Below are 27,400 nucleotides of genomic sequence, written 5' to 3'. Positions count from 1 at the left end.
GAGCCTAGAATGTATGGGCTGCTAGGAGAATCCAACCACTCTTGTGGTTACTTGACTGCATGACGTCACGCTTCGCAGTCCCTGACAGGCTCTAGCGCAGGGATCAGCAACCTTCGGCACTCCAGGTGTGGTGAAACTACGACTCCCAGCATTCACACTTGCTTGACTGTTCTCAGAACTCCCTTAGAAGTGAATAGAGCATGCTGGGAGTTGTAGTTTCACCACAGCTGGAGTGCCGGAGGTTGCTAAACCTTGCTCTAGCGGGTCCGTGTGGTTCCTGTAGTGCACTGCTGGCAGCTGAATGCTCATGTTTTTATTAGGAGTGCCCTACTCCTGGTTGTATACTGATACTGTAAACTACGCAGCTGAGCAGACCTATAGATAGGAATTCCGGGTTCGGAACTTTCCTCTCAGGCGGACCGTTGTATCAGGGGCTGGTTTCCGGGGGACTGGCTATGACGGGACACGGCTGAGGCTCGCAGCATGGAAGTGTAAGATGCGCCGCTAGTTATACGGACGTGTGTAGGACAGTGACATACCAGGGCGCAGTGTGGACTGCTAATGGCCGGCCTCACTGCTGCACACTGATATCCGGCACGGAATGCTCCGTTTTACTGCACACACAAGCTTTGCTCTCACAGTTAAATCGTTACCCCCCATCCAAATATTAGACTTTTCTGTTACAGCCCACAAAACGGTGATTTCTTAGGAAATAAATGCTGCTATGCCTAGATGATGTTAGGTATGGCGCCCCCTGGTGTGGATAGGAGTATCCAGGGGGTAGGGCCGGACGTTACAGGGCACATTTAGTAAGGCTATGTTCAAATCCGACAGCCTGCCAGAATTTGCCGTATCCAACATAGCCCGATAATGCAATAAACCGCAGGATCCCTATCAACTATAAGGGGATCCAGCAGAGATCCAGGAAGACATGCCGGCTGTCCACCAGACAAATAGTCCTGCATGCACAACTGTTTGTCCAGCCGAAAGCCAACGTTTCCTCTGGAAAGTGTCCGTATCCCCGTCAGAACGCTTAAATGGGGACCCATCCGTCCACGGCATAATCTCTTTGGGGGGAAAGCCACCTCAGATGCTGTGGTTACAATTGACCGCAGCCTCTGAGGGGGTTAAATGTCTGTGATCGGCATTATCGACGATCACAGACTTTACCCCGGGGCACTAGGCGCCATCTTTAGGATCCGGCTACACGGCGACGTGTTGCATGACAAAAAAGGCTACAGCTACATGTCAACATGTGCAGCGCAACTTCTTGTAACAGAAAAGTTGCACAACAGTTTTTGTCATGATAGTCAAGGGTGTCACAATGCAACATACTGCAACGCCACAGCCGCAAAAAACCCATCCAAGGCAGAGCAGTCACAGCATGCGACACCACTGACAATCATTACATAAAATGCCGGGCGGCCAGACCCTTAAAGAGACCACATGCGCCGTACGTGTTTGGGGGTGATTGGAATTTTTTATACTTTTTGTTGTTTTACATTTTATGAACATGGGATTGTTCGCTTACACCATACACAGCAGTAATGACCTATTGCTGTCAATGTTGACCTATCCTGTCCTCAGGAGAGGTCAACATCATATCGGCGGAGGTCCGACACACTAAATGGATGGAATGTCAGACCCCCAAAGATCTGTTGTTGATCACTTATCCTGAGGATACGTCATCAGTATTGGAAAACTAGACATCCCCCTTTAGTAGGTATATTACAGTGGCAGGCCTGGAAGCCGTCACCAGGTTGCTATGACAACTGATCGGCAACTCATAATTTCATCACTGGGGTGGTGTGATCAGAGGACGCCCCCTATCTATCAGCGCATGCCTCTTAATAATTGTGGCACATCTTTGCATGGATCTCCACTGAACTCTATGACAGTTTCCTGGTGTAGATTATAAGGAATGTAATGGACCCCCTGTTCTGGCGGCCCCACTTTGAGAAGTGGTGAGCAGTGATTAAAACCCCCCCAAAATTGCTAAGTTTTGTGCAACAGCAGGCCGCGCCAAGGTTTGTGACGTTTTCTGGAGCAGAGGGGATGATAAACCGATGTACGTGTCACAGACTAGAATTATTATGTAATAAGTGTACCCAGCGTGTACAGAAAATCAGGAGCACAGCCTGTTCAGGGGGCACCTCCTGGGGAGCAAGGTGAACCCACCACATATATATATGAAATCAGTGTAGACTGCAGCACTCCAAATTCTCATAGGTAGGCTGCTTCTATGGGACAGTGACTTGTTTAAGGCTTATTGCAGACGGGCGTGTGCACTCCGTGGCTGTATTGCGGATCTGCAATACATGGGCACTGTTCCATTTTTATTCTGCATCACGGATGCGGACCCATTCACTTCAGTGGGTCCGCAAGTCCGGAGATGCAGAATGGTGCGGAACGGAACCCTACGGGAGCACTACGGAGTGCTTCCGTGGGGTTTCGTCCCGTACCTCCATTCCGCAAAAAGATAGAACATGCCCTATGTTTTTGCAGAACGGCCGGATCGCGGACCCATTAAAGTGAATTGGTCCGCGATCTGTTGCAGCTGCCCCACGGTGGGTGTTCGTGCATTGCGGCTTTCAATTTGTGAGCCGCAGCATGACCACGAGGCGCGCACGTTCGTGTGCAGGAGGCCTTACTATGATGTGTACAATGATTTACATCTCTTCATGTACAGTAATCTGATCTTATGTATTTGTAGGAAGGATGCAAATGCGGCTCTGCTGAGCAATTTTGAGGTATGTACTTACTGTGGGCTGAATGGTCTTTAGTTTGGATGAATCTTTGGGGCAAATTTACTGTTGAAATGGTAACTGCATGACATGTTTATACGGACTGCCGGAAGCTGTCATAAATGAGGGGCAGCATCCGGCAGTGCGCCTGCTTATCATAGACCAGCATATGCCCCTTATTTTTATGTTTTATATTGAGAGAATTGCATAATGAACAGATCTCCAATAAAAGTTACTCTTTCTGAATCGCAGTCAGTGACTACTGTAGGCTAATATACAGATAGTTTTTTTTTTCCTCCTTTCCTTCAGTAGGATGTCCTCCCATTTGTGCAAGAAATATACAGACATTGACCAGTCGGTCACCAACACCAAAGTCACTTGTGTGTGTAAGGCCTAGTTCACACAGTCAGTGTTTGGTCAGTGATTGTGAGCCAAGTCCAGGTGCGGCTCTAATCACAGAACAGATGCAGATCTTTCCATTATATCCTGTCTGTGTGTAGACTCCAAATACTGCTTTTGGCTCACAATCACTGATCAAACACTGGGGGTCATTTTTTAAAGCTTGTCTAGTGTAAAAATAGTCGTAAAGGGCATCTATGCAAATGTTTTAACGCTTGCGCAATAATTTATTGTTCCATGGGCAGTACGCACAGACTGCCATATACAGTGGAGGAAATAATTATTTGACCCCTCACTGATTTTGTAAGTTTGTCCAATGACAAAGAAATGAAAAGTCTCAGAACAGTATCATTTCAATGGTAGGTTTATTGTAACAGTGGCAGATAGCACATCAAAAGGAAAATCGAAAAAATAACTTTAAATAAAAGATAGCAACTGATTTGCATTTCATTGAGTGAAATAAGTATTTGAACCCTCTAACAGAAAAAGACTTAATACTTGGTGGAAAAACCCTTGTTTGCAAGCACATAGGTCAAACGTTTCTTGTAATTGATGACCAAGTTTGCGCACATTTTAGGAGGAATGTTGGTCCACTCCTCTTTGCAGATCATCTCTAAATCCCTAAGGTTTCGAGGCTGTCTCTGTGCAACTCTGAGCTTGAGCTCCCTCCATAGGTTTTCGATTGGATTAACCCCTTAAGGACTCAGCCCTATTTCACCTTAAGGACTTGGCCATTTTTTGCAAATCTGACCAGTGTCCCTTTAAGTGCTCATAACTTTAAAACGCTTTGACTTACCCAGGCCGTTCTGAGATTGTTTTTTCGTCACATATTGTACTTCATGACACTGCTAAAATTGGGTCAAAAAAGTTAATTTTTTTGCACCAAAAAATAAAATTTTTACAATTTTTTTTGAAAAATTAGCAAATTTCAAAGTTTCAGTTTCTCTACTTCTGTAATACATAGTAATACCCCCAAAAATTGTGATGGCTTTACATTCCCCATATGTCTACTTCATGTGTGTAGCATTTTGGGAATGATATTTTATTTTTTGGGGATGTTACAAGGCTTAGAAGTTTAGAAGCAAATTTTGAAATTTTTCAGAAATCTTCAAAATCCCACTTTTTATGGACCAGTTCAGGTTTGCAGTCATATTGTGAGGCTTAGATAATAGAAACCTCCCAAAAATGACCCCATTCTAGAAACTACACCCCTCAAGGTATTCAAAACTGTTTTTTCAAACTTTATTAACCCTTTAGGTCTTCCACAAGAGTTAATGGCAGATGGAGAAACAATTTAGAAATTTCTATTTTTGGGAAAATTTTCCAATATAATCAATTTTTTCCAGGAGTAAAACAAGGGTTAACTGCCAAACAAAACTCAAAATGGGTTGCCCTGAATCTGTAGTTTGCAGAAACACCCCATATGTGGTCGTAAACTACTGTTTGGCCAAACGGCAGGACATAGAAGGAGGGGAACGCCATATGGGTTTTGGAAGGCAGATTTTGCAGGACTGGTTTTGTTTATACCATGTCCCATTTGAAGCCCCCTGTTGCACCCCTAGAATAGAAATTTCAAAAAAGTGACTCCATCTAAGAAAGTACACCCCTCAAGGTATTCAAAACTGGGTTTACAAACTTTGTTAACCCTTTAGGTGTTCCACAAGAGTTAATGGCAGATGGAGAAACAATTTAGAAATTTCTATTTTTTGGAAAATTTTCCAATATAATCAATTTTTTCCAGGAGTAAAACAAGGGTTAACTGCCAAACAAAACTCAAAATGGGTTGCCCTGATTCTGTAGTTTGCAGAAACACCCCATATGTGGTCGTAAACTACTGTTTGGCCAAACGGGAGGACATAGAAGGAGGGGAACACCATATGGGTTTTGGAAGGCAGATTTTGCAGGACTGGTTTTGTTTATACCATGTCCCATTTGAAGCCCCCTGTTGCACCCCTAGAATAGAAATTTCAAAAAAGTGACTCCATCTAAGAAAGTACACCCCTCAAGGTATTCAAAACTGGGTTTACAAACTTTGTTAACCCTTTAGGTGTTCCACAAGAGTTAATGGCAGATGGAGAAACAATTTAGAAATTTCTATTTTTTGGAAAATTTTCCAATATAATCAATTTTTTCCAGGAGTAAAACAAGGGTTAACTGCCAAACAAAACTCAAAATGGGTTGCCCTGATTCTGTAGTTTGCAGAAACACCCCATATGTGGTCGTAAACTACTGTTTGGCCAAACGGCAGGACATAGAAGAAGGGGAACGCCATACGGTTTTTGGAAGGCAGATTTTGCTGGACTGGTTTTTTTACACCATGTACCCTTTCAAGCCCCCTGATGCACCCCTAGAGTAGAAACTCCATAAAAGTGACCCCATCTAGGAAACTACAGGATAAGGTGGTTGTTGTTTTGGGACTATTTTAGGGGTAAATATGATTTTTGGTTGCTCTATATTACTCTTTTTTGAGGCAATGTAACAAAAAAATTAAATTCTAAAAATTTTTCTACATTCGCTATTTAGTTTTGTGGAACACCTAAAGGGTTAACATAGTTTGTAAAGTAACTTTTGAATACCTTGAGGGGTGTAGTTTCTTAGATGGGGTCACTTTTTTGGAGTTTCTAGTCTAGGCTACATCAGGGGGGGCTTCTAATGGGACATGGTGTCAAAAAAAAAACTGTCCATCAAAATCTGCCTTCCAGAAACCGTATGGAGTTCCCTTCGTTCTATGCCCTGCCGTGCGGCTATATAGCCATTTACGACCACATATGGGGTGTTTCTGCAAACTACAGAATCAGGGCCATAAATATTGAGTTTTGTTTGGCTGTTAACCCTTGCTTTATTACCGGTAAAAGGGATTCAAATTGAAATTTTGCCCAAAAATGGGTGTTTTGGCACCGTTTTTGTTTTATATTTTTAACACCGTTCATTCGAGGCGTTTGGTCAAATGTTATTTTTATAGCGACGACTTTTACGCACGCGACGATGCCCAATATGTATGGCTCTCAGACTTTGGAGACACTAAGCAGGCATCCTAAAAACTGCGGCCCTCCAGATGTTGTAAAACTACAATTCCCACCATGCCCTGCTGATGGCTGTAGGTTGTCTGGGCATGCTGGGAGTTATAGTTTTACAACATCTGGAGGGCCGCAGTTTGAGGATGCCTGCTCTAAAACTAATATTTTTTTGGGGAAAAAAAATTGTTTCTGTGTCTCCAAAGTCTAAGAGCCATAGTGTTTTATGTTCTCTAGTGGACTGTTGGGGATTATAAAAATTTAGTACTCCATGGAAGTGTGATACTCCCTGAAGCAATCGATAACGCAGAGGCCCGGATGATCGGGGCACGTGTCACATTGAGTGGTGGTGTCCTTCCGTATCCCCCTCTTGTGACACACTCTGCATCTTTTTTGGGTTCGTCCCTTCTTTCCAGTATGGGGGACCACACCTGGAAAGTGTTGGCCAGGGACGATCCGGGCGCCTCCAGTTCCCGAGGTACTCCGGCCTGCTCTTTCCCGGTCCGAAAAGATCAGGTCTTTGAGGACTGCCTCATAGAATTGGAGGAATGTCCCTGTGCTGCCAGCGCTTCGGGATAGTACAAAAGAGTTGTACATGGCAACCTGCACCATGTAGACCGTAACTTTTTTGTACCATGCCCGGGTTTTGCGCATGGCATTATATGGCGTGAGGACTTGATCAGAGAGATCAACTCCTCCCATATACCGATTGTAGTCGACGATACAATCGGGCTTGAGGACCGTTGCCGCGGTACCTCGCACAGGGACTGGGGTGGTGCTGTTACCGTGGATTGTGGACAGCATAAGGACATCCCTCTTGTCCTTATACCTGACCAGCAACAGGTTTCCACTGGTAAGGGCACGGGTCTCACCCCTGGGGATAGGTACCTGGAGGGGGTGGGCAGGGAGGCCGCGCTGATTTTTCCGCACGGTCCCACAAGCGAACGTGGATCTGGCGGCAAGGGACCTGAACAAGGGAATGCTGGTATAAAAGTTATCCACGTACAAGTGGTAACCCTTATCCAGCAGTGGGTGCATAAGGTCCCACACGAGTTTCCCGCTAACACCCAGAGTGGGGGGACATTCTGGGGGTTGAATACGGGAATCTCGCCCCTCGTACACACGAAATTTGTAAGTGTACCCTGAGGTACTCTCACAAATTTTGTATAGCTTCACGCCATACCTCGCCCGCTTTGTGGGAATGTATTGGCGGAAACTGAGTCTCCCCTTGAACGCAACGAGAGACTCATCAACCGCGACCTCCCTTCCAGGTACGTAGGCCTGCTGAAATGTGGCCCCAAAGTGATCGATGACCGGCCGTATCTTATACAGCCGGTCATAGGCAGGATCACCTCGGGGTGGACATGCTGCATTATCGGAATAATGCAGACATTTCCGGATGGCCTCAAACCGGGGACGTGTCATGACCATACTGTACAGTGGGGTCTGGTATAGGACGTCCCCACTCCAGTATTGCCTGACACTGGGTTTTTGGACTAGACCCATATGCAGCACGAGGCCCCAAAATGTCCTCATTTCGGCTGCACTGACCGGCGTCCAGCCACCGGGTCTAGCCAAAAATGAGCCTGGGTTTTGAGCGACGAACTGTTGGGCGTACAGATTCGTCTGCTCCACCATCAAATTCACCAGTGGGTTACTGAAAAAAAAACTAAAAAAGTCTATTTCAGTAAACCCCACTGTGGGAATCTGGATTCCAGGATTGCCAGCGAAATCCGGAATCTCAGGCTCAAAGTCCACTGGGGGACACCAGCTAAGTTCATCGGCAGGGGGCTCCGGTGAACTTATTTGGTGGGCCGGGAAACCAGTACGAACCCCAGGGCGGCTCGTACTAGGGTGGGCCACAGGATCCCTAGCATGTGTGGCCCCTGGCTCCGCCTGGCGGCGTCTCCGCCGCCTTGGTGGCTCATCGTCATCCGATGATGATGAGGAGGATGCGGATGACAGAAGGAATGTGGGGTCATCCTCATCCTCACTGGGGCTCTCGGAGTCGGAGGCAATCTGGGCGTATGCCTCCTCGGCCGAGAACACCCGGCGGGCCATGGGTGTGTGTGCGTGTAGGTGTGCGTGTGTGGAAACCTTTATTATATGTGCGTGTGTGTGGGGGCAACGGGTGTTCGCGTACTAAAAAAAGGAAAATAAAGGGGCAAGTGTTAGGAAAAAAAAAAAAAAAAGTTCAAAGTTGCTGATCAGCGGTACAACGCTGATCAGCGGTGGGGCAGGCGATGCGCTAACAGTGGACGGACGCTAAAGTGCCGACCAGTCAGCGAACGCAGAAAAATAAAAAAAAAGTGGTGGTAAGGGGGCTAGTGGTGAGGGGGGGGGGGGAGGCTGGGGGAGGGCTGGTGGGGGGATGGGTGGGGGGGGGGGGTGGGGGGGCTGGTGGTGGTGGGGGGCTGGTAGGGGGGGGCAAGTGGCAGGGGGGGCTCTGGGGTCTGATAGATGGATCAAAAAAGTTTTGTTTAAAATTTCTTTTTTTTTTTTTTTTTTCCTAACTAACTTTTCCCTTCTTTCCCTTCCTAATGGTGCCTCTCCCTCACTGACCCTAACCTACCTGAGTGGCGATGGGTGCAGGAGGGTGATGGATGCCGATTAGGGGGACACAGGAGCTGGTGCTGGACGATGCTGCACGGTCAGGGTGCTGGACAGGAAGAGGAGGGGAGAGAGGAGCGCAGGAAGTTTGAATCTCGCGCCTCTCTCCCCTGCACCAATCAGCACCCTGGACAGCAGTGTTCAGCACCAGGGCCAGCACCGCCTCCTCAAATCCTCGGACTGCGATTGGTGGTGTAAAATTACGCCACCGATCGCAGTCTTTTTCCGGTTCATCGGGTCACAGCACACCCGAATGGACCGGAAACGCAGAAAACCGCAGGTCTGAATGGACCTGCGGTTTTCTGCGATCGTCTATACGGGGGGGTCAAATGACCCCCCCCCGGCGTTGTTACGGGATGCCGGCTGAATGATTTCAGCCGGCATCCCGTTCCGATTAACCCCCGCGGCGCCGGAATCGCGAATTGAAGCCATGACGTACCGGTACGTCATGGGTCCTTAAGGATTCGGGAAACATGCCGTACCGATACGTCATGGGTCCCTAAGGGGTTAAGGTCCGGAGACTGACTAGGCCACTCCATGACCTTAATGTGCTTCTTCTTGAGCCACTCCTTTGTTGCCTTTGCTGTATGTTTTGGGTCATTGTCGTGCTGGAACACCCATCCACGACCCATTTTCAGTTTCCTGGCAGAGGGAAGGAGGTTGTCGCTCAGGATTTCACGATACATGGCTCCGTCTATTTTCCCGTTTATGCGAATAAGTTGTCCTGTGCCCTTAGCAGAAAAACACCCCCAAAGCAAAATGTTTCCACCCCCATGCTTGACGGTGGGGACGGTGTTTTGGGGGTCATAGGCAGCATTTTTCTTCCTCCAAACACAGCGAGTTGAGTTAATGCCAAAGAGCTCTATTTTGGTCTCATCAGACCACAGCACCTTCTCCCAGTCACTCTCTGAATCATTCAGGTGTTCATTGGCAAACTTCAGACGGGCCTGCACATGTGCCTTCCTGAGCAGGGGGACCTTGCGAGCCCTGCAGGATTTTAATCCATTGCGGTGTAATGTGTTTCCAATGGTTTTCTTGGTGACTGTGGTCCCTGCTAATTTGAGGTCATTAACTAACTCCTCCCGTGTAGTTCTAGGATGCTTTTTCACCTTTCTCAGAACCATTGACACCCCACGAGGTGAGATCTTGCGTGGAGCCCCAGAGCGAGGTCGATTGATGGTCATTTTGTGCTCCTTCCATTTTCGAACAATCGCACCAACAGTTGTCACCTTCTCTCCCAGCTTCTTGCTAATGGTTTTGTAGCCCATTCCAGCCTTGTGCAGGTCTACAATTTTGTCTCTGACATCCTTGGACAGCTCTTTGGTCTTTCCCATGTTGGAGAGTTTGGAGTCTGCTTGATTGATTGATTCTGTGGACAGGTGTCTTTTATACAGGTGACTAGTTAAGACAGGTGTCCTTAATGAGGGTGACTAATTGAGTAGAAGTGTCTAACCACTCTGTGGGAGCCAGAACTCTTAATGGTTGGTAGGGGTTCAAATACTTATTTCACTCAATGAAATGCAAATCAGTTGCTATCTTTTATTTAAAGTTATTTTTTCGATTTTCCTTTTGATGTGCTATCTGCCACTGTTACAATAAACCTACCATTGAAATGATACTGTTCTGAGACTTTTCATTTCTTTGTCATTGGACAAACTTACAAAATCAGTGAGGGGTCAAATAATTATTTCCGCCACTGTATGTACTACGGCAGCATCGGGGGACAGCTAAGGCTATTTTCACACTAGCGTTTTAGTTTTCCGGTACTGAGATCCGTCATAGGGGCTCAATACTGGAAAAAAAAAAGACTTCCATTTTGTCCCCATTCAAAACTGACAAAAACTGAACTGAACAGAATAGAATGCTCCAAAATACATTCCGTTCTGTTTAGTTGAGTTCTCAGACGCAGAGCAAACTGTAGCATGTTGTAGTTTGCTTTCCATCCTGGGATGCGGAGCAAGACGGATCCGGAATGACCCCCAATGCAAGTCAATGGTGACGGATCAGTTTTCTCTTGCACAATCCGCCACAATAGAAAACGGATCCGTCTGGATCCGTCTTCCATTGACTTTCAATGGAGTTCATGACGGATCCGTCTTGGCAATGTTAATGATTATACGACCGGATCTGTTCATAACGGATGCAGGTGGTTGTATTATCAGTAATGGAAGTGTTTTTGCTGGACCCTGCCGGATCCAGCAAAAACGCTAGTGTGAAAGTAGCCTAAGACTAGCGTAAAAAGCCTTCTTAGTAAATAGATTTTAGCAGTTGCAGTCTAAAGGAATATGCAATCTTGTGGACTGCAGCAGTGACTGACCAGGTAAAATCAGTCAGTAGTGCTACAAAATGTCTCTACGTAGCCTTGGAGCCGGGATGGCCAACCTGCGGCTCTCCAGTTGTTGCAAAACTATAACTCCCAGCATGCCCAGTCTGCTTACAGCTATCAGCCTACAGCATGGCATGGTGGGGGTTGTAGTTTTACAACAGCTGGAGGGCCGCAGGTTGGTCAGCCCTGCCTTAGTTTGTATAAAGCGGCAGCATGCATACTCAAACAATGTTCAGTAAGGCTTTTATTTATTTTTTTGCGATGTACAAACCAAACATAGAGTATGTCCATGAAAATACTGCATTTGACAGGAATCTGACTCCATCCCAGCCCCACTGTATCCATTGAGTGGAACTCCCTGCCACAGGACCCTCACACTTGCTCCTAAATATTGCCAAGTGACCAAAAATTGTAAAAAAATATGTTTAACGTAAAAAACATGTAGGTCATTTTGTGATGGCACATTCCCTTCAAAGGGCTTGTCTGCTTATCCTCAGGATAGGTCATCATTATTGCCGTAGATCGGCGGAGGGCTGACTCCTGGCACCCCGCTGATAAGCTGCTTGAAGAGAAGGCCAGACTCGTACAAGCGCTGTTTTCTCCTCTCTGGTCACCGGCTCGCCGTCAACATTGCTGAGGATAGATCATCAATATAACAAAAGCGGACAACCCCTTTAACGTATTTTAGCCCTAGTGGCCAGTGTGAAAACTGCAGGATTATGTACCGTACATTTTTTTAATATAGATAGTGACATGGAAAAGTAAAAAAAAAAAACCTCACTGAAAATTCTAATAAATAAAATACAGTTGAAACCAGAAGTTTACATACTCTATATAAAAAGACACATATGCATGGTTTTCTCAATATCTGGCATGAAATCAGAATAAACCTTTCCTGTTTTTGCTCAATTAGGATTACCATAATTATTATTATTTAACAAATGCCAGAATAATAAGAGATGTTTTAAGGCATTTTTATTACTTTCTGCAAAGTCAAAAGTTTACATACATATCATTAATATTTGGTACCATTGCCCTTAAACTGTAGTTGGTCGGAATTTGGGCCCATTCCTCCTGACAAAACTGGTGTGACTGAGCCATGTTTGTCGGTCGCCTTGCTCGCACCTGCCTTTTCAGCTTTGCCCATAAATTTTCAATACCATTGAGATCAGGGCTTTGTGATGGCCACTCCAAAAACATGTCGCATAAAAATATGGTTTAAACAACAGGTCATTATCTGATGTTACATTCTCTTTAAAGGATAACCGTCACATTTAGACCCTAATTTCAATTTTCATATATGTAGTTAGTAATAACATGATGATATTCCAGAATCAGTTACTATTAGACTGACTTACCCCATATTTAATAAGATTCAGCCCTTGGCAACCAGTCTGCATAAAACTGCAATTTCACTATTCAGTTAAGATGGCCGCCACTGCCCTCACCCTGAGGCTAATCCCGCCTGCCCTCACTAGCCAGTAACAATAGCCCCCCAAAAGTGTCAGTAACCAGAGCCCTCCCCCCTAAAGGGTTAATCTCCTGCAGCACAAAGGGGTCCTCTTAACACATGTTGCTTTCATTTATACACTGAGCAGATGGCAGATCTCCCTTCCCTGATCTGCGCTGCACCAACTCTGCATTCTCCAGCTCTGCTGAGTGAGGGAGCGTCTGCCAAGTGCAGGGACAGGGAGAAGTGCACACAGCCCAGGCACTGTTATCAGCTGCTGGGGAGGACCTGGCTTTAATCATTTTCTTACAGTCCCTGCTTCTGCGTCCTCCGTCCTTCAACACATAGACGGACCATGCCTAGCAACCCTATTTTAAGCACAGGTAAAAGAAGACAGTACAGGGAACAAAACTGTGGAATTAAGGGGTAATTAAGTACACAGTGAAAAGTTGAAATAGGGCCACCAAGGAGATATTAATCACCACAATCCAATACTCCAAAAAAAAAAAAAAAAGACATTTATACTTGAAAGTTTTTTTTTTTCTCATTTTTTGGGGGGTTAAATCAAATTATCCCCTGTCCACTGGATAGGGGATACCTTTTAGATTGCCGATCAGGAGAACAGGAGGCATGTGATCGTATCTCAGAAGTATGGTCTATCTGGTTAAATGCTGTCGTGTACAATTGCTCTTGATGATAATGTCCATAGCTGTAAAAAATTGATTGTAAAAATATTGAGGGAGAAATATGGGATCCTTCCAATCTGCAGGGCTGTATGAAAACCATTGCTGTTTGACATATTATTCATTGGGTTTTAATAGACATTGCATTCTGTATCGTGTCTGTGTTAAAGGTATTTCAGTTACTTACTGACCTAAAAGCTCAGCAAAGAGATGGAAGAAAGAACAAGAACAGTGTGGGCCAGCAGAATCTCAATACCATCATGTATGAGGTGAGCTTGGCATTCCTGGGTGGGTGTTTCTGGAGTCCCTATAAGTGTCATGTGTCAGCATTGTGGGAATAGGCATGAGGTTGACACTTTAGGGCAGGGATCAGCAAGTTTGGCACTCCAGCTATGGTGAAACTACAGCTTCCAGCATGCTTGGCTGTTCTTGGAACTCCTATAGACACAAATGAAGTATGCTGGGAGTTGTAGTTTAACAACAGCTGGAGTGCTGGAGGTTGCTGACCCCTGCTTTAGGGTGTATTCACATGGGATGGATACGCTGTGGATTTGCCTATTTACTTACGCAAATCCACAACATTTTACAGCACCAGCAAAGTGGATGAGATTTTGAAGGGGTTCTCCAGGAATATAAGAAAATAAAAATACTTAAATATTATTTTATTATAAATATATTCCCAAATACCTTTCATTAATTATAATGGCTTGTTTTGTCTGGGGAGCGATCATCAGGAGAAATAAAATGGCTTCTGTCCTATTAGTACACACAGAACCTGTCCTAATCACACAGGAGGACAAGTTACTTCACAGCAGTGAATTAAAGAGCTGCCTCATCCTTTTCTCTGCTCTACTTGTCAGTAATTATGATCCTAAATACAGATGATAAGATCTTCAGCAAAATCTCTGTAGGAATGGAGTTCACGAGGAGACATGAAGTAGAGAGAGGAGGTGTGGGTAATGGGCAGCAGCACTTGTATGCAGTCTCCATTACCACAGTCTGTCCTTTCTGTTCTCTCTGTACTTAATGTCTTCTCATTAACTCCATTCCTACAGAGATTCAGCTGAAGATCTTCTCATCTGTATTCAGGATCATAATCCCTGACAATTAGGAGAGGAGGATGAGGCAGCTCTATAGCTCAGTGTTCAGAAGTAACTTGTTCTGCTGTGTGATTAGGACAGGCTTTTTGTGTTATAATAGGACGGCGGCCATTTTATTTCTCCTGATGATTGCTCCCCCAACAAAACAAGCCATTATAACTAATGTAAGGTATTAGGTAATATATTTATAATAAAATAATATTTAAGTATTGTCATTTTACTTAATTCCCGGAGAACCTCTTTAAGAAATCTCATCCAAACACTGCAAAAAAAAATCTGCCGCATAAACTGACATGTGGTGAAGATTTTACATCTGCAGTATGTCAATTTGTGCTGCAGGTTGCCACCATGAATTTCTCCATTTGCAATGCATTGGGTGAAATCTGTGGCAAATGCACAACAAATTCGCAGTGAAAATTTGTATGTGTGGCCATACCCCTACCTTATGGTTTCTTTTTGCAGGAATTTGGCAGTATCAGAGAAAAGTAAATTTATGGCTTCCGTAAACCACCTTTTTTGTGCTTTCTCTCATTTAATTTACATCCCAAGAGAAGGAGAAACTAATCAATTTCCTTTTTGTTAATTAAGAGAGAGTTCACATCACCATTATTTTTCTGTTCTTCTCATCTGTCTGAAGAACAGAAAAGTAAAGAAAAAAAAAGTTCCTGTAAAAAAAAAAAAAAAGATCCTGTTCTTCAGCTATGAACATTTGCCATCCGTTTGAGCCATTTCCATCTGAGATCCATGACGGAAAGGCAGGACTTTTTTCCATAAAAAAAAAAAAAATCTCAGGTGGAAATGGCTCAAACAGTTGACAAATGTGCATAATTCATGTACAGGACCCATTTTTTCTTTATTTTTCTGTTCTTCTGACTTGTCAGAAGAACGGACAAATAACGGTGATGTGAACTCTCCCTAATATGGGAGGAAAAAGAACTATACAAATGAGCTCTTGCTGATAAGTTAGTCTTTTGTTGTGCCCCAAATTTTTCAGTAGAGGGCGCCCTATGACTGTGGGGATTAATTTACTTTTGTCATGTGTCACAGCTGTGTTATTTGGTTATCAAATATGTAAAAAGTCCGGAAATAAACTCTAGTGTTAGGCTACATGCACACGGAACGGCACGGACAGCCTTTAATATAACTGCCTATTCTTGTCCACAAAGCGTGGACAAGAATAGGACAGGTTATATTTTTTTTGCGGACCACGGTACGGAGCATTGGATGCGGAAAGCTCATGGAGTGCTGTTTGCATCTTTTGCGGCCCCATTGAAGTGAATTGGTCCGCGTCCGAGCCGCCAAAACGGAGGTTCGGATACGGACCAAAACAGCGGCCGTGCGCATGAGGCCTTAACTGGAGCCAGCAAGCTAGATGTTTTTAAAATTTTTGTGGTTTTTATAAAATTCTGTTAAAGCGATACGGTAATAGAGCTTTTTATTGCCTGTTTTTTTCATTATGCAGATGAAAATAATTTACCAGTATACTTTTTTACAAATTGATAGTAAGCACTTATACCATATTTTTCACTTTATAAGACATACCTGATTATTAGACGCACTTAGGTTTTAGTGGAGGAAAATCTGAAAAAAAAATATTTTTCATCAGACGCCCAATCTTCAGCAGTTCTCAGTTCAGACAACCCAATCTTTATCAGACTTAAAATCAGACCCCCAATTTGTATCAGACCCTCAATCTGTATCAGAACCCTAAACCTTATTAGACCTCTGTTCAGGCCCCCCAATCTTTATCAGATCTCCCAACTTTATCAGTCCCCTAAACTGTATCAGCCGCCCCCAAACAGACCCCTAAACCTTCAGACTGCAGATCAGACCCCTAGTCCTCATCAGAACTCAGATCAGACATAAAATAAATAAATTAACTTACCTCCTGCTCTGGACCGCGCTCTTCCTGCACTCGCCGCTCCTTGGTCTTCTCATGGGCCCTGTTTTGCACTGTGACCTGGCAAAACACGGGGTCATGTCGTAGAGCACACCTACGTGCACTATGTTCTGACGCTATACACAGTCAGCAGTGCGCCCCGGAACTTGACCGGGTGCTGACGCCGGCCCTGCTAGCAGCGCTACACTCCCTGCGCCTCTAAAATACTAATGAGCGCTTCCGTAATTTAATCACTCATTAGTGTTCGCTTTAGAAGATGAACTGCCATTTTTCCCACTTTTGGGGGAAAAAGTGTGCCTTTTATAAAGTGAAAAATTTGGTGTGTAATACATATATATCATTGTTAAATATATTTCAGAAATCGTGGGTTATCTATACAAGCTGCTGTGAAGTGGCAGCTGACAAATCTTACTATTAAGACCACCTCTATGTACAGTTGAAACCAGAAGTTTGCATACACTATATAAAAAGACACATATGCATGTTTTTCTCAATATCTGAAATGAAATCAGAATAAACCTTTCCTGTTTTTGGTCAATTAGGATTACCATAATTATTATTACCGTATTTTTTGCGCTATAAGACGCACTCCCCCCCCCCCCCCCCCCAAAATTGGGGGGGGGGGGGGAGGCAGTGCGTCTTATGTGGCGAATACTTCAGTTTGTATACCGCCGACCGCATGCTGCGCATCGCGGTGGCGGGTGTATTAGTAGGCATGGATGAGGGAGGAGGGGCCGGCATCCAGCTCTGTAACTACAGCGGGCCCGGTGCAGTCACTGTATTCTGCTACACCGGGCCCGCTCACTGTTGGAATCCTAACTGCAGGCAATGCTAACAGTAGTCTTTTATGCAGCCTGTACTTACGATACTAACTTTCCGGCAGCCAGCAGGCAGGAGGCTGAGCTGGCGGGCGGGCGCTGACAACGTAACTCACTATGTCACGCGCCGGCTCCGCCCACTTTATGAATGAAGAAGGGAGAGCCGGCGCGTGACATAGTGAGTTACGTTTTCAGCGCCCGCCCGCCAGCTCAGCCTGCTGCCTGCCGGAAAGTTAGTATCGTAAGTACAGGCTGCATAAAAGACTACTGTTACGGTACCTTAATCAGCATACAGCATTGTCTGCTGTTAGGATTCCTACAGTGAGCGGGCCCGGTGTAGCAGAATACATTGACTGCACCGGGCCCGCTGTAATTACAGAGCTAGATGCCGGCCCCTCCTCCCTATTGGGGGTCATTCTATGGATAGCACTGTTATGGGGATTTGTGGATGGCACATAGCGTAAAATGCTATTTATGTGTCATCAACAGATCCCCCATAACAGTGCCATCCACAGTCCCCAATAACAGTGCCATCCACAGTCCCCAATAACAGTGCCATCCACAGTGCCCCCCATAGCAGTGCCATCCACAGTGCCCCCCATAACCGTGCCATCCACAGATCCCCATAACCGTGCCATCCACAGATCCCCATAACCGTGCCATCCACAGATCCCCATAACCGTGCCATCCACAGATCCCCATAACCGTGCCATCCACAGATCCCCATAACCGTGCCATCCACAGATCCCCATAACCGTGCCATCCACAGACCCCCATAACAATGCTATCCACGGACCCCCCATAACAGTGCCATCCACAGATCCCCATAACAGTGCCATCCACAGATCCCCATAACAGTGCCATCCACAGATCCCCATAACAGTGCCATCCACAGATCCCCATAACAGTGCCATCCACAGATCCCCATAACAGTGCCATCCACAGATCCCCATAACAGTGCCATCCACAGATCCCCATAACCGTGCCATCCACAGACCCCCATAACAATGCCATCCACAGACCCCCATAACAATGCCATCCACAGACCCCCATAACAATGCCATCCACCGACCCCCCATAACAGTGCCATCCACAGATCCCCATAACAGTGCCATCCACAGATCCCCATAACCGTGCCATCCACAGACCCCCATAACAATGCCATCCACCGACCCCCCCCATAACAGTGCCATCCCCAGATCCCACATAACACCATTAGGCACACCTTTTGGTTCAAATTATTATTATTTTTTTTTCCTCCTTAAAAACCTAGGTGCGTCTTATAGGGCGAAAAATACGGTATTTGCCAAATGCCAGAATAATGAGAGACAGAATGTTTTAAGGAATTTTTATTACTTTCTGCAATGTCAAAAGTTTACATACACTAAGATTACTATGCCTTTAAACAATTCTGGACTGCCCATATGATGATGTCATGTGTTTGGAAGCTTCTGTTTGTTGGCAACATCTGTGTTATTAGAGATACACCTGTGGATGTATTTAAATGCACACCTGAAACACACTGCTTATTTGTGTAGCATCATGGGAAAGTCTAAAGAAATCAGGGATCAACCTTGGGTGCAATTTCAAGATACCTGAACGTGCCTTGTTCATCTGTACACATAATTATACGCAAGATGGGAATGTTCAGCCATCATACCGCTCAGGAAGGAGACGGGTTCTGTGTCCCAGAGATGACGGTGCTTTGGTCCGACATGTGCATATCAATCCAAGAACAAAAGCAAAAGACCTTGTGAAGATGATGGCAGAAGCAGGTAAGATTGTGTCAATATCCACAGTGAAACGAGTACTGTATCAACATGGGCTGAAAGGCCACTCTGCCAAGAAGATGCCATTACTCCAAAAGAAACAAAAAAGCCAGATGTTTACAAACGCACACAGGAACACAGACCTACATTTTTGGAGACGTCCTTTGGTCTGAGGAAACTAAAATTGAACTTTTGGCCATAATGACCAGCGTTACGTTTAGGAATAAGGGAGAAGCCTAGGAACACCATCCCAACTGTGAAACACTGAGGTAGCAGCATCATGTTGTGGGGTTGTTTTGCTGCAGGAGGGACTGGTGCACTTCACAAAATAGATGGCATCATGAGGAAAGAAGATTGTGGAAATACTGAAGCAACATCAAAAGACATCAGCCAGGAAGTTAAGGCTTTTGGCAGAAGTATACTGCCAGACTGGTTACAAAGTGTCTTAAGGATAACAAACTCAATGTTTTGGAGTGGCCATCACAAAGCCCTGATCTCAGTGGCATTGAAGAAGTATGGGCAAAGCTGAAAAGGCAGGTGCGAGCAAGGCGACCAACAAGCATGGCTCAGTCACAACAGTTTTGTCAGTAGGAATCGGCCCAAATTCCGACCAACTATTGTGAGAAGCTTGTGGAAGGATATCCAAAACATCTTACCCAAGTCATAGAGTTTAAGGGCAATAGTACCAAATATTAATGAAATGTATGTAAACTTTTGACTTTGCAGAAACTAATAAAAATGCCTTAAAACATTCTCTTTCTTATTATTCTGGCATTTGGCAAATAATAATAATTATGGTAATCCTAATTGACCAAAAACAGGAAAGGTTTATTCTGATTTCATGTCAGATATTAAGAAAAACATGCATAAGTGTATTTTTATATAGTGTATGTAAACTTCTGGTTTCAACTGTATATGTTTTATTAGGGCATATGGGTGTCATAACCAGGAGGCCCCTGTTGAGACCCCCCCCACCTCTGCCTCAATGAGCCAGACCACAGAGCTGCTCTAATGGACTCTGAGACAAGCTCTTCAAGCACAGGAATAAACCGCAGCAGTTAAATCAGCAATTACTGAAAACACATGGAGTTTTATTTACAGAACGTACCATGTTTCAACCCGTAGGCTGGACTTAGCCATGGATTGTAATGTTGCATGTTCTGTGAATAAAAGTCCACATTCGCTCAGTAACTGAAGATGCCACTGCTGCGATTATTACTTTGCTCGCTCTTGTGGGGTTCAGAAAGCTGGAACCTGTCACTGCAACGTGAGATTATTAATGGACACATTATTCAACAGTAACTGCAGCCAAAAATACATAACTTCCTGAGGTATCATCAGTAATGCTCCTTAACTTTAGTAGGAACACTAGCCATTGAGACAAACTTCTGACCTCCTAGAGACATCCAAATTTTAATTAAAACAAGCAGCACCAGCGCATCAGGACCGATGTCCGCACTGCTTTTAGAAATAATCTTTGATCCCTTCATCAAGGCGTAATAACCAAACACCTAGTGACTGTGCTGGTACTGAAATGACTTCTGCGGGAGGGTAATACGTAGCAGATTACCTATATTCTGCGCTGTGACACAAACAAGCGGAAATGTCCCCACCACTCGGTTTTGGGTTCTTTCGCTCACAGCTGCAATCGCTACACTCCAGTCCTTGCTTGAAAACTTTAGGCACAGATGGGGGTCACAGTGGCAGGCTGCAGGGGTGACATGTCCAGTCCGTTCCAGAAGTGTCCAAGCAGTGAGCGGAGCACAGATAGTGGCGGACTAAAATGACTCATGTAAGTATTCTTTCCTACACAGGTCAGATGGGGGGCTGAAGTGTCCAAAAAGCTGGAGAACCCCTTTAACTAAAGAGCAAACAAGACTTGCCTAGTGACGTCCCTTTTTTTTTTTTTTTTTTTTTTTGCTGCAGATCCACCTATTCGCAGCCTCTTGTTCTGTAATCCTAGATGGCCGCAGCACTTCTCAGTTTATCTGATGCACACTGTATGTTTGGTAGTCCAAGACACTCCCTGAGCAGTGGCGGCCAATCCAAGTGCAGCAGGCAGTGTCTTGGACTAACAAATGCACAGAGGGCATCAGGTAGTCTGAGAAGTGGTGCGGCCATCTTGGATGATGGAGGAGGAGCCTGGGAACTGGCGGATCTGCAGCTGAAAAGGAGGGCACCATGTAAGTGCTCTGTTTGCTCCCCAGTTAATGTTATTTTTCCCTTGAACCCGAGAGTTCGCTTTATAATACATTTTTATAACTTTTCTTGATCGTTTTTTTTTTTTCTAGACTCTAAAATACCTGTCTAACAGTCCCTGTCAAAAGCAAAGTCCTGAAATAGTGCAAGAATTCCTAACTGCCGTGAAAGAGCATAAGCTAACCAAGTAAGTGCTCAGTGGTTAACTGGAGGCTTAAAAGGGTGGTTTCACATTCAGTCTTTGGTGTTTTTGTGGCATCTTGCATTTTTTGGTTCCAGATGTTTGCTGAAAGTCTATGGGAATTATTAAATGCTGTTTTATTTAGTATTTAAAATTTTAGTTGTGTTTTTTGGGTCAGTGGCATTTAAAAAAATAAATAAATCACAGCATGCTCTGGGTGTGGCGTTTCCTACAACACCCACCCACCGCCTCATTTTCTGTCATTTTTTCCCATGGACATCCTTGTTTTTGTTTGTTTGTTTTTGACTCTGTTTGAAAAAAACACAATTGGCAATGTATGTTGCGTTTTTACATTGCATTTTTTTTGTTTTGTTTTTTCATACTGATGTCCAGGGCAAGTGAAATCAGAGGGGAGTACAAACTTTCCTGTAGAAAAACGCATGGTTTACAAAAACAGCATAAAAAATGGATGCGCAAAAATACACTCTTTGTGAAAAAAGGCAGCAAAAAGGCAGGTGTTTTTGGATATTTAAAAAAAACAACACATACTAAAAACATCATATGGCAGCACCCTAAAGGGGTTGTTATTTTTTCTATGGAACAACCTCTTTTAATTGTAACAATACAAAGTCATACATTTAAAATGTACCTAAATCATAAAGTATTTTTTTTTTTAATTGACATAATAATGATTTTTGCTATATATTTTATATATAGAGTTTATTGTTTTTAGTAGCCAAATAAACCTCCAAACTCTGGCATTTCCTAAAGTGAAGTCAGTGAATTCTGACTTATTCAACATGCGCTGCAGTGAGTACTGACAGGAGCACACATCGATGTGACCTCTACTGAAAGGCAGCGCGGTGGCTCAGTGGGTAGCACTGGTGGGTTGTAGAATTGGGTCCTAGGACGTCATCTGCATGACGTTTGTGCACATATGTTCTCCCCACATTTGTATGTATTTCCTCCGGGTACTCTGGTTTCCTCCCACACTCCAAAGACATACTGATAGGGACCTTAGATTGTGAGTGTGACACTAATGACTGTAAATCGCTGCGGAATATGTCAGTGGGTAAAATAAATAATGATAAATGAAGCTCTGCCATAGAACAGTGGAGCGATGACAGGCCGGAGCTCTGCATAGTACATCACTGCTCCTGCCTGTCCTTGCTCGGCTAAAGCCTGGCAACGCACATTGCTGCAGGGTATCCTGCACCAATGTTCTGTGAAGAGTTTTCAGTGCCCACTGCAGCACATATTGCAGAAGTCACAGCATATATGGCTATGGTGTACAGATTCTGTAGCGCTTCAGTAAGGCCCGAACTTTGGGGGCCTGTTTGGCTAATAAAACTTTAAAATCTATTAATAAAATATATTACAACAATCATTATTTAGGTTATTTCTAATGGTTTAAAAAAAGGCACCTGTCAGCAGATTTGTACCTATGACACTGGCTGACCAGTTACATGTGCACTTGGCAGCTGAAGGCATCTGTGTTGGTCCCATATTCATATGTGCCCGCATTGCTGAGAAAAATGATGTTTTATCATATGCAAATGAGCCTCTAGGAGCAACAGGGGCGTTGGCATTACACCTAGAGGCTCTGCTCTCTCTGCAACCACTGTACATGCGCTTACGTGTTTCTGATTTTTATTCTAGGTCCCTTTTAGAGGCCCTCAGGATATTTATTACAATACAGATACGGTCTATAGGACCAATAATCCCTTTAGGGGCCCCTAACTGATTTTTTTTTTTTAAATCCTTATCTTTATTCAATTCATTAAAGACTTACAAACAAAAATAGAAACTTTTCCACCCATAGGCACTAATGAATAAATAGAAGATTACAAAAAGTAATCAGTAATAATACAAACTGCCTATTACTATCTCACTGGACCCTGATAATTTTAAAAGTTTCCTTATTTGTTTGTAAGTCTTTAATGAATTAAATAAAGATAAGGAATAAAAAAAAAAATCAGTTAGGGGCCCCTAAAGGGATTATTGGCCCTATAGACCGTATCTGTATTGTACGTGTTTCTGACACACAATACATCTGTGCAATGTTTTCAACCTCCTCCTCCCAAAATGGTCGCATAGATAACATAATAAAAATTAGAGACAAGTAATAAGCTCAATCTAAATACATGATTATTTATTGGGTTTATAATACCTGTCATGATATAAATATGTCAAATAAGTCTCCAAAACCTCTATGCATAAGAGTTCTAAATATTCCCCATATGGCCACGCTATGTGCATGGAATAAAGCAATAATTTCAAAATTCCAGTCATGTGACTTTGTCACAGGGGAATCCTCCAGAAAACTGGTCACATGACTTTGAGGTAGGTAGAAAGTGACCATGCAGGTTGCCACAACAGCATTTCTATCCAGCATTAGTACCTCTAGCCCTGGGGCCCATTTCTAGGCATATGCCCAGAGTCATTCACCACTGCCTGGTGAGCACAGTGCTTGCATAGACACATTATACAGGGTGGCCCATGAAAAAGTAACCCGCCTCCAATATGACAAAATGAATCAGCAAGTGGATTATTATTTTTTAATTACCCACAAGTCACAGTAGATGCTGAAAGTGGTCCCTGTTCACGTCTCTGCATCTTTGGGCAGGTCGGATTATGCTCGCTGATACTGCTTGTGATGCTGCGGATAGTGTTTGTCATGTTTTCTTTGTGTTCATCCAGGGGATGTGGATTGTTAGCGGACACTTTCTGATTCCCCCACAGATAAAAATCACATGTGGACAAGTCTGGGGAACGTGGTGGCCATAACCCCTCGCTCACAGTTCGTTCCTCCGTAAAAAGTTCATGAACCAGTGCCAGTGAGTCCCGTGAGGCGTGGTATGTTGCCCGTCTTGTTGGGAAAAGCAGGACATTTTTGTTCTTCTGCAGCATCACTGTTGGAGAGTGCAATGTTACAACAGCCCAGTTGCCCACTGTTGTAACTTGATACAGAGACTGCTGTGTAGTTGACAGGAGAGGGAGCGGAATCTGCAGAATGGCACAGAGCAGGACAGGAGAAAGAAGAAGAGACTCGTGGCTTTTTCCACCCACCTTAGCTACTCCTTCTCTTGTTACCTTCCCCGGTGCTGGTCTCTCCTGTCCTCTGCACTACCCTCCAGCCTCTTTTGCTTCTCGGGTGATATTTTCTGTCTTCTGCCTGCTGCATCCCAACACATACACAAGAGAAACACAGAGGGGCACACAGGACAAGTAGGCTCCAGGTACATGAGAGAAACACAAACAAGGAGGGGACAAACCAACATCGAGGGTAGGACATAGCCTTGGATTAAAGGGGGCACAAGACTCTATTGCCCAAGAGCCAACGTGGACCTGAAGCCGACCCTGAAAGGCGATAATTGTGCTGGTGGTTCAGATATTAATATTTATTTCACACTTGGCTTTTGGCGTGCCTTGTAGTGTGCTGTGACTTGGAGAGAATGCCAAGGCAATCCGCCTGCTCTTTAAGAGCTACTGTATCTAGCACGCCATATAAACCTGAACAAATGATAATCCGAAGCACAAATCTTTCTAAGTGAAACGTTGCCTGTTCAATATCAAATCTTTGACCCTTTTTTTCTCGCATGCCTTTCCTTCACAGCACAAAAGAAACTGTCACCACATTAATACCCTGCAAATCTCTGGCGTGGCAAGCACCCAGTTAGGCTGAGCATACTGCGCAGTGCTGCACTTTTAGATCCCGCAGTGCAGCACGTGACTTCATTGCAATCGAGCTTGACAATGAAAATGACATAAGAAAAATTGTCCTTGACTAGGTTTCTTCCAGTGTATTAATCTGAATGTAAAATCCCAACCTCCTTGGCTGTTCGTCTGTATAATTTGGATTTAAAAGTAGAAAATACAGTCCTGTGTGTTCTCATTAGAGGGACTGCTATTGCTTTAGACATGTATCTGGATATTTATACACTTGTTGAGATTGATCCACTGAAAACCTTCTGACTAGAAAAACCAGAACAAATGGATCACAGCTCACAAAATGTGACGTTTAGGGGGGTGATCCTGCCTTAGTCAATGTATGTCTCAGAATATAAAGTGCACATATAAATATCCCCCTAAAATTTCCATTTTACAAAGTACATTTGTACACCATATCTGATCCATAGTCGTAGTAACCATTGTATGGGGTTAGGCAGGGCATGGCTTACCAGGTTATACATATTCTTTTCAGAACCTTACTGTGAGAACTGTGTAGAGGAATGCGATTGCCCGCAGTAGACCCAATATTCAGTCTAGATCCCAGTGTTCATACCCTCAGGCCATAGCTCAGTCCTCAATATTTAGACCATTAGAACTCAATCGTGACAATTTGGGACTATTGATAACTATGCAGATAGTTGTAGACATTAATTCTCTAATGATTATATAGTGGAATTGTGAAATAAAATGACTTAACAGGGGTGTCACGTTTTAAAGGAGAGTTCTGCAGGAAGGCAGTTAAAATACTTATAAGAAATTACCTTCCAAAGCCTCCCGCAATCCAGCACCTCTGCTCGGTCTTCTCCACTGTTCTGCAGCTGTGATGTAATGTTTTGGCTGCAGTGGTGATGACCCGTTTACTACTGCAGTCAATCACGGACCTCAGCAGTATATGTTTTATACCAAACTTTGTGGCTACCTGCCTCTTTGTGGTGTAGATAGGGTTCCCAGCCCCGTCGTCAGCCTCTGCAGTATATGCCACAAGACCACTACATATCTGCAGCCTCGTGGAGCCTTATTTTGTCAGATTCATAGTAAGGCCTCATACACACGGCCAATGCACGGGCAACGTCCGTGCAGCGGCCAGGACAGATCGAGACCCACTCAACTTGAATGGGTACGTGATCCATTCGCACCGCAAAAAAATAGAACTTGTAAAAAAAATTTGCAGTGCGGAGGCACGGACAGAAACACCATGGAAGCACTCTGTAATTCCGTGCCTCCCTTCCACACCGCAGCTCTGGATTGCGGACCCATTCAAGTGAATGGGTCCGCATCCGTGATGCGGGGAGCACACGGCCAGTGCCCGCATATTGTGGACCCACTGTTTGCGGGCCACAATACGGCCATGGCTGGGGAACGGCCTTGTGCATGAGGCCTAAAACTGTTTGTTATTTGGCATAGCTCAACATCTGACGACTGGCAATTAAAGGGGTATCCTGGTTACAAAAAGTTATCCCCTATCCACAAGAGCGCCAGACATAGCCGAGTACAGCAGTCAGCAATCTCCAGCGCCCCAATAGAGATGAATGGTGTGGCGGCGCGCACTCTGACCAGCCACTATTTCGGATGAGCTCCATTGGGTCTAGCCTCCCCCCCTTCCCCGTTCTCGTGATCAGCAGTAGGACCCCCGCCGATCTAATAGTTATTCCCTATCTGGGGGATAGGGAATAACATTTTGTAACCGGAATACCCCTTTAAGCTACTATATTATCTAAGTTACCACAATGTACAAATGATGCATCTCCAAAGAAGCAAACATCCAAGTCTGCTGTGTTCAGAAATAATAATTGTTCCATTTCCACAGAGCGGAAAAACTGCAGCTTCTTAACCACCGACCTATGACAGCAGTAGAAATTCAACTGGTATGTACAGATTTATTGTGGTCTGTCTATTGTGAGTGTTACATGGTTTATGACAAAAGTTTATCTGCACTTACAGTAGGCTGAAGAGATTTAAACTTTGTCGATCTTGTTATGAAAGTCGAAATACAGCAATATTGATGATGGATTTACCAGATTCCTGAAATATGAAATTTGTGGCTGCAATAAATTCCTTTAATTTCTGCCTATTCATGTTTCTAAATAGATGGTGGAGGAAAGTGAAGAAAGGCTGACAGAGGAACAGATTGAGCAGCTCATCCAGACGATCACTAGTATTCTTCCTGGTGACCCAGAAGCTGAGACACAAGAGCAAACTGAAATGGAAGAAGATGACATTCCACAAGAATAAGATTTAGGCTACATGCACACGACAGTATGTGCTTTGCGGTCCGAAAAAAAAAAAAAAACGGATGCCATCCGTGTTTTTTCTTTTTTTCTTTTGCGGATCCATTGTAACAATGCCTAAAACGGACAAGAATAAGACATGTTCTACTTTTTTTGCGCGGCTACGGAACAGACATACGGATTCGGATAACACACGGTGAGCTGTCCGCATTTTTTGTGGACCCATTGAAATGAATGGGTGCGCATC

At 44.3% G+C, this 27,400-nt stretch overlaps 1 protein-coding gene across 1 annotated transcript; it reads left to right on the top strand.

Moving 5' to 3' along the window:
• Window positions 1-85: 85 nt before the first annotated feature.
• Window positions 86-27,282, top strand: LOC122931646 (CGRP receptor component). Its single transcript, XM_044285722.1, has 6 exons — window positions 86-491; window positions 2,714-2,750; window positions 13,397-13,495; window positions 21,105-21,199; window positions 26,733-26,790; window positions 27,014-27,282. The coding sequence occupies exons 1-6, from the start codon at window positions 484-486 to the stop codon at window positions 27,155-27,157; spliced, it is 441 nt and encodes a 146-aa protein (XP_044141657.1). The 5' UTR covers window positions 86-483; the 3' UTR covers window positions 27,158-27,282.
• The last annotated feature ends 118 nt before the right edge of the window (window positions 27,283-27,400 follow it).

The sequence above is a fragment of the Bufo gargarizans genome, chromosome 3 (assembly GCF_014858855.1).
Source record: "Bufo gargarizans isolate SCDJY-AF-19 chromosome 3, ASM1485885v1, whole genome shotgun sequence".
Taxonomy (NCBI): Eukaryota; Metazoa; Chordata; class Amphibia; order Anura; family Bufonidae; genus Bufo; species Bufo gargarizans.
The sequence above is the reverse complement of the archived record's forward strand: the minus strand, read 5'-3'. Positions and strand labels throughout refer to the sequence as shown.

Bases quoted from the DNA above. Each gene is read 5' to 3' on its own strand.
- LOC122931646 (XM_044285722.1), top strand. The intron at 2,751-13,396 runs GTATGTACTTAC...TCTGTGTTAAAG, and splicing joins CTCTGCTGAGCAATTTTGAG to GTATTTCAGTTACTTACTGA. The intron at 13,496-21,104 runs GTGAGCTTGGCA...TTTTTTTTCTAG, and splicing joins TCAATACCATCATGTATGAG to ACTCTAAAATACCTGTCTAA.